Consider the following 8227-nt stretch of genomic DNA (forward strand, 5'->3'; position numbering starts at 1 on the left):
CATGATTTTGGTCTAGTATAGTCCTAGAAACTTCTGCACTCCGAAATTAAACTTTTCTCGTTTCTTTTTTTTTCCCTCCTGCCCTGTCCCCGTGTGTGTGTGTGTGTGTGTGTGTGTGTGTGTGTGTGTGTGTGTGTGTGTGTGTGTGTGTGTGTGGTGGTACTTGTAATCAAACCCAGGGCTTCATATATGAAGGGCTTAATTTACTGAGCTATACTCCAACCCTATTGCCTACATACACTTTAATATATACCCCTCTTTTGTTACTTACATTGAAACTTCTTAAAGGATGAGAACTTTTGTTATAAAATGAGAAAAAATAGAGCTCTCTTTGTTCCCACATGGTTAGTTTGTGCCTTTGCACATTTATTCATTCATCAAATATTTACTGAGGAAGAATCACATGAAATGTACTATTCTAGATACTGTGGGAAAGAGCAACAAATTAGACTGTCATACTATATACTGAGAGTGACTGACTGTTTCTTTATAAGTAAAAAATAAATGGTTCGGAGCAAGATTGGGCCAGGAAGGGCATCTTCATAGTAGTGTATGTTATTATCCCAAAACTTTAATTATATATGTGTATCATTTTTAGTTCTCTGATACTCAGGAAATTACACAATTGTAATCATATAAATTAATTTTACCAGAAGTGGAGATCCCCTGCCCGTTTCACCCTGTCCCCGGCAAACCAGCAGGCATGCCCATAAGCCATCTGTGGCTGGCGCCAGATAATCTCATTATTGTCCACCATTCAGATCGCATGTCCCTCTCTCCCGGAAGGGAGCATAACATGACGCTCGCCATAGCATGCCACCAGAGCCTGCACCAGGCTGTTTCACTCTGGGTGCCCTAGAGTAGGGCAGGTGAGAGGCCTCCCCGCCCCAAGGGACCCATCCCCAGCAGCTGAAAAACTCCAGAACTCAACTGCCGTCTTGCTCAAGGCTGCTCCCCACACTCTCCGACTGAGCCTCACACATGAATTAATGTATTCTTAGACCGTGCTGCTGGAATGCAGCCTCTCAACACATCATAAGACACACCTATGCATACTCCAAGAGTACTGCACCACGATTGATGGGGTTCAAATAGTAGGCAACCAATTATAGAGGGAAATATATAAATATGTATATTTTTTTTACAGATACATATGCGAAAGTTCACAAGGCTCAACCATTAACAACATTTTAGTGATATCTTATAGAAGGTCTTAATGGCCCCTGCCAAAATAGAATAGTCTTCATACTCTTTCCTCTATGGATACCTTTTTGTAGCATTTTCAGCAGTTTTTCATAACAAACAATACAAAAGTAATATAGTATTTCGGTTCTACTTTGGAACAGGGATTGGGGTTTAGGATGGAAACAACCCAAATTGGTGGTGGGAAGGTGTAATGGTGGTGGGGTTGATGTTTGAATATTAAATATAATCAAATTTTGTGAACTCCCTTATAAAAAAATTAAAAATAAATGTAAAAAATAGTTTTTAGTTTTGGGTGCTATTATGAATGGAATTTTTATCTATATTACTGAAAAATTTGATTTTTATATAATAGTCTACTTAACAATCTTCACTGGTTATTATGATGATACTTTGGGTAATTTTGATAAATTTGGCTAAAGTTACTTTCAAATAATAAAGCAGTATTAATTAAAAGAATTCATTTTGAACCAGAGAGATAGTATAGTGGTTAAAGCACTTGCTTGATTTGCATGCAGCTAACCCAGATTCAAATCCTGACGCCCCCTGAGCCCAGCCAGGTGTGACCCAAAAACCACACACACACACACACTCTCTCTCTCTCTCTCTCTCTCTCTCTCTCTCTCTCTCTCTCTCTCTCTCTCTCACACACACACACACACACACACACACACACACATTTATTGAGTGCTGTATGGCGTTTGCCTTGCACGCGGCCAACCCGGGTTCGATCCTCGGCATCCCATATGGTCCCCCAAGCACCGCCAGGAGTAATTCCTGAGTGCAAAGCCAGGAGTAACCCCTGAGCATCGCTGGGTGTGACCCAAAAAGCAAAAAAAAAAAAAAGTTTTAGAGCTTATATTTCAAATACTTGTGAGTATATGCTATTATAATGGGTTCTTTTTTATCCTTTAATGTGTACATGTCTTAATTTTTTATATGCATCTGTTAATTTAATTCCAAATATATTTCTGACATTATTTTGATTTATAACACTTCTTTGCCCATCCCACCAGGTCTTGGGCTTGCCTTCAACTTGAATCCAGCTCTGACCATGATTGGCAAGTATTTCTACAAGAAGAGACCACTGGCAAATGGACTGGCCATGGCAGGCAGCCCGGTGTTTCTCTCGACCCTAGCCCCCCTCAACCAGGTTTTCTTTGGTATTTATGGATGGAGAGGAAGCTTCCTGATTCTTGGGGGCTTATTGCTGAACTGTTGTGTAGCTGGATCTCTCATGAGACCAATTGGGCCAAAACCAGCCAAAGTAGGGAAAGAGGGGTCCAAAGAACCTCTTCAGGAAGCTGGAAAATCTGAGGCAAGTAAAGGGCCAGGCGATGTGAATACAGATCTTATTGGAGGAAACCCCAAAGCAGAGAAACAGTCATTCTTCCAAACCATTAATAAATTCCTGGACTTCTCTCTGTTCAAGCACAGAGGATTTTTGTTATATCTCTCTGGAAATGTGCTCATGTTCTTTGGACTATTTACTCCTTTGGTCTTTCTTAGTAACTATGGAAAGAGTAAGCATTTCTCAAGCGAGAAGGCTGCCTTCCTTCTTTCCATTCTTGCTTTTGTTGACATGGTAGCCAGACCATCGATGGGGCTAGTAGCCAACACAAAATGGATAAGACCACGAGTCCAGTACTTCTTTGCTGCTTCTATTGTTGCAAATGGAGCGTGTCATCTGCTAGCACCTTTATGCTCAACGTATGTTGAGTTCTGTATCTACGCGGGATTCTTTGGATTTGCATTTGGATGGCTCAGCTCAGTACTATTTGAAACACTGATGGACCTCGTGGGACCGCAGAGATTCTCCAGTGCTGTGGGATTGGTGACCATTGTGGAATGCTGCCCTGTGCTCCTGGGGCCACCGCTGTTAGGTATAGTATGGCTCTCCATCTCGATGGTTCCGTAGACAGTGACAGGAGTAAGAAGCGGTTCAAGCAAGCCTTTCTCATTTCCATTCCCTCAGTGATGGCATTTTTGCTCAAATTGTTCATAGAATTGAGTTAAAGTAAGCCATCAAGCTAAAGTGGGGTCCATAAAGTTATGAATGAGTATGTGGGAACAGAGTGGCCTGGGGCCTATATATGACACATGACACACACCGCCAGCTTAGGTGCAGTCCTGGCACTGCATGTTTCGAGTGGCATATACTTTCCATCTTTAAAATACTATCAGTGGAGAGCTATAGAGATAGTACAGCGGGTTGGGTGCTTGCCTTGCACCAGGTCAAGCCAGGTTCAATTCCCAGCTTCTTCAATGTGCACCACCAGGAGTCATTCCTGATTGCAGAGCCAGGAGTAACCCCTAAGCATTCCGGGTGTGGCACAAAAAGAAAAAGAATACAGACTATGTTGGGCCAGAGTAATAGTACAATGGGCAGGGTGGTTGTCTTACATGCAACTGACAGGGGTTTGATTCCCAGCATCCAATATGGCCCCCCAGCACTACCAGGAGTGATCCCTGAGTGCAGAGCCAGGAGTAAGTCCTGAGCATTCATTGCTGAGTGTGACCCAAAAACCAAAAATAAATACTATTAGTATAGTGGGTAAGGCATTTTCCTAGGACAAAACCAATCTGGGTTCAATCCTCGACATCCCTTGTGGTTCCCTGAGCTCTGCCAGGACTAATTCCTGAATTAGTCCTGAAGTCACCCCTAAACATCCTCAAGTGTAACCCCAAAACATAAATAAATTAAAAATACTTTCAGTAATTTAAGATTGGGGCCGCACCTGGCAATGCTTGAGGTCATTCCTACGTTGGTACTCAGGGCACCATGTGGCACACAGACATTGGCCAGGCCTGCATGCAGGGCAGTTTCAGCCCATTGAGCTATCACACTGGCCCCTAGTATTGGTGGTTTCGCTTAATTTTTTTTTTGTTTGGGAGCCATAACTATTAGTAATGGGGAGAGGGACATCTTCTCATTGCCCACCAGTGCTCAGGGTTTTCTTCTAAAAATACTCCATAGACCATGTAGTGCCAGGGATCGAACCCTAGACTGGCATGCAAAGCAAAGCATATGTTCTAGCATTTTAGGCATCTGCTCGTCCTGGTGGTTTTGTTTTAATTGTGAAATTTATCTCAGCATTTAAAGTACTAATAGCGACCAGGGCACCAGGGGCTGTTCGAATAGTTTGATATATCGTGTCGTTTCACAAGTCTGTATGAATGGTACTTTGCGTTCTTTTGTAGTGTCCTTTTACAAATTAAAAAAAAAAAAAGAGGGTTCTAAAATCAAAAGCACTTACCCACAATCAAACTCATGACCATAGTGTTTTGTGTTTTATTCTCTAATATAAATTTTTAATTATTAATACAAAATATGACAATAATTTCTACTTTGTCTGGGTAAAACTCAGGCTTTTGAGGTTAGACATTGTGAAGTAAGGGACACAAAGGGCTTACTATTTCTCTGGCCCCAAGATTTATTTATTTTGAAAACGCCTGCTCTTTTTCTCCTCTCTCCAGTTAGTCAGTCCCACGTTCTTCCAGTTCTCACCTTTTCAGATCAGTTCTCTGATCCACATTTCGCTAGCACAGCTGCTCCCTCCTGCCCCCCCCTTGGCTCCTGTCTGGCTGCTCCTGGTGGTCCTCTTTACACTGGTTTACTCAAGTCCCCTCCAGCAAGTCTTCAGTCTCTTAAAACTCTAGTTGTTTTCCTCATTCTTGGATTGAAAAGGAAGTTCCCCAGTAAGGCCTCCGAGGCTCTGCAGGGCTGGACCCGCCTCCCTTCTTCTGCCGCTCGCCTCCACTTGCCTGTTGCTCTCCACCCCAGCAGTATAGCCCTTCTTACACCCTCTGCTTCCCACAGCTGCTCTCTTGCTGTTCCTGCCTGGATTCTTTTTTCTTCTGCACAGCTTCCAATGTCTGTGTAAGCCTTGGCTTAATTCACACTTTTAGGAGCTTTCCTGACCTACTTCCAGGTCCCAACACCCTGTATGTCTGCTTTCAAACCTTGGAACACTTGACACTGTTTCTGTGTGCCTTTGATTAACATCTCTCCTCCACTGAACTATGGTTGGTATCTCTTATCCTCAGGGCCTAGCTGACCTGGTGCCTGGAGTATGTAGATCAGTAAATACGGCCAAGTGAATGATAGCCAGAGTTTAAAAAAGCATTTGTATGGGACAGGAGAGATAGTACAGCAAGTAGGGTGTTTGTCTTATACGCAGCCAACCCAGGTTTGATCCCCTCCATCTTCTGTGGTCCCCAAGCCGCCAGGAGTGATCTCTGAGTGCAGACCCAGAACTAAGCCCTGAGCATTGCCAGGTGTGGCCCAAAAATTGAAAAAAGAACGCTTTGATGTCAGGGATAAAACCCTCTTCCTGGAAGACTGAAATTAGCTCTTACTTCAGGTAAGATTCCTCAAACCTCTCTTGAGCTAGTTTTTCCATGAAATTTGAAGTTATCTCTAGGGCTTTTCCAATTCAAATTTTCCAGAATAATAGTCATCCACAATCAAGTGTAACATCACAATCCGAAGATCAAATCAAATTGAACACTTCCTTTAGAATAATTTGTCTATTGTTGCTTCTTGGGGATTAAGTTTCTGTCATCTTTCTTAGTTAGGTTTTATTTGGGAAAGGGTATACATGTCTACTTTTTACCCATACTTTTTTTTTTTTTAATTCCTTTAGGTCGTCTCAATGACATATATGGCGACTACAAATACACATACTGGGTATGTGGTATAATTCTAATTTTCGCAGGCCTCTATCTGTTTGTTGGCATGGGAATCAACTACCGGCTTACAGCAAAAGAACAAAAAGCAGAGAAAAAAGAAGAAAGTAAAGAAGAGGAAACCAGTATAGATGTTGTTGAGAAACCAAAAGTTGCCAATGCAACAGAATCTCTAGAGCAGATAAGCACAAAAAGTGGTCCCAAGGAGGGGAGTCCAGTTTGAACTTGGGGGTTATTGAGGGATAAATGCAGCAGCTTATGATCCAAGATATCTGAAATATTCTACTGGCCTGTAATCTACCAGTGGTGCTCAATGTAAAATGTGGACTGGTGTGGTAATCATACTAGATGTTCATTGAGTTTTTGTTTCACCTTGTTACCAATAGCCTGAATTAAAAATATTGTATCCTTTCTGGAGGGATTGAATGGCAAAGTATGAGGGGAGGATGTCTTTCTTTCTCTCTTTCTCTTTTTCTTTCTTCCTTCCTTCCTTTTTTTTTTTTTTTTTTTTTTTTGGTTAACCTTAGCTTTCAGCAGTGTCATGAAGATATGTGCCTTAAGTTTTAGTCTTTAGAACTCTTTAGGGAGCCTTAACTTTTTAAACCATTCTGCTAAATTCATCTATTTTAAGTCTTGCATTAAAAGGAAAATACCTAAATTGTTTGAGGCAAGTCTAAAATTAATCTTGCTTCCTTGTTATTTGTATTATATTGCCAGACATTGTCACTGGAAGATTATGAGTAGAAATACTGGTTGGAAATTAGGGGTTATTGAAATATTTGTAACGTCAATAATTGCTTGGCACGTGTGCCTGTTAGTGATATATTTAGGAATTTAAATCATAAAACTTTGGAAATTTTTGGCTATTCTAGACAACATTGCATTTATCATCATCCCTCCAGTATATTTTCTTGGGATGCTTATTAGAGTCCAAGTACTTAAGAAGAGCTAATTTCATTAGATGACTATTTTGCTCCCCTTTTCAAATACACATGTAGAGGGTTATTGAGCTTTGCTCTTTTGGGATCGCTTAGTATTTTTTTCATTGTTAAAGATTTATATTAAAATATACCAAATAATAAATTTGAGCCTCCTTATTAAATATAACATACCTAAGTAAATGTAGACATATTTCAAACGGTGACTGGATTTAGGTTTTTCCAAACCTCAAACTGTGAGTTGTTTTTTTCTTTTCCTGGACTTTTTTCCCCTTTGAATCATGGTTAATTCTATTTATATCTGCTTCTAGCTTAGAGTTCCGTGTGAAATACTCAGATTGGGGTTTTTCCCCAAAGCTTGTTGATTAAAGAGGTCAGAGAGCTTTTGCTCAGGTAAATAAATAAGGACGAGACTGGGGAGAAATTTTCTAGGTGTACTTAGTTTCACTAAACAACTCCTTTTCCTTTTCTGAGAAAGCCTTAAAGAAAATTATGTTTTGCTTAGAATTTATCAGACACATTCTTACTCCCCACACAGACCTAAGAATTTTGACCCTGTTCACTTACCTGTAAAAGTAATGAGTTCCATGTAACAGTAGGAGGGAGGACAGACCAGAATAAAAACTGTAAATATTTTTTAACCTAATATCTTTTAAATTGTGACAGGATGATAATATTCAATAAATTATATTCAGTGCATTTTAAAATATCATTGTATTGACCGAATGAAAGGATAGTTACAAAACCTTGTGTAAGAAGCTGGCTTTTCCAAATAAACTTTTTTTTTGGTTGTTTTGTTTTTTAAGAAATGTATCTTGAGATGTCTCTTTTCTTACTTTGGTGGCTAAGGGCAGGTGTACCCAGCAGCCCTCAGGCTTGCTCTGGCTCTTTGCTCAGGAAATCTTGCGGTTCTGGGGACTGAAGCAGTGCTGACTATACGAAAAGTAATTCCCTCCTGCCCTCTACTGTATCTGAACCAGTGTTGATTTTCTTGACGAAAAAACCTTGCTGTGTTTTAATTTTCATTATCAAGATTAAATTTTACTCTAATTCAACTGATTCAATTATGACTTAATGTACATGGCTCATTTTATTTTAATTTTTCTCCCCTCTTTTTTTTTTCAATTTTTTCTTTTAATTGAACATCGTGAGATAGTTACAAGCTTTCATGTTTGGGTTACAATCTCACAATGATCAAACATCCATCCCTCCACCAGTGCACATTCCCCACCACTGATATCCCAGGTATACCGCCTCTTTCCCACCCTCCCTCTGCCTCCATGGCAGACAATATTCCCCATACTCTCTCTCTACTTTTGGGCATTGTGGCTTGTAACACAGACACTGGGAGGTCATCATGTTTGGTCCATTATCTACTTTCAGCATGCATCTCCTAT

At 40.5% G+C, this 8227-nt stretch overlaps 1 protein-coding gene across 1 annotated transcript in view; it reads left to right on the forward strand.

The window, feature by feature from the left end:
* Positions 1-7643, forward strand: part of SLC16A1 (solute carrier family 16 member 1) — a 40930-nt gene extending 33287 nt beyond the window's left edge. Inside the window, exons 4-5 of the mRNA XM_055140155.1 lie at positions 2220-3086; positions 5850-7643. Coding sequence (XP_054996130.1) covers positions 2220-3086; positions 5850-6115 — 1133 coding nt within the window. The 3' untranslated portion in view covers positions 6116-7643. The remainder of the gene's footprint in view (positions 1-2219; positions 3087-5849) is intronic.
* Positions 7644-8227: the final 584 nt, after the last annotated feature.

The sequence above is a fragment of the Sorex araneus genome, chromosome 5, assembly GCF_027595985.1.
Source record: "Sorex araneus isolate mSorAra2 chromosome 5, mSorAra2.pri, whole genome shotgun sequence".
NCBI classification, from domain to species: domain Eukaryota; kingdom Metazoa; phylum Chordata; class Mammalia; order Eulipotyphla; family Soricidae; genus Sorex; species Sorex araneus.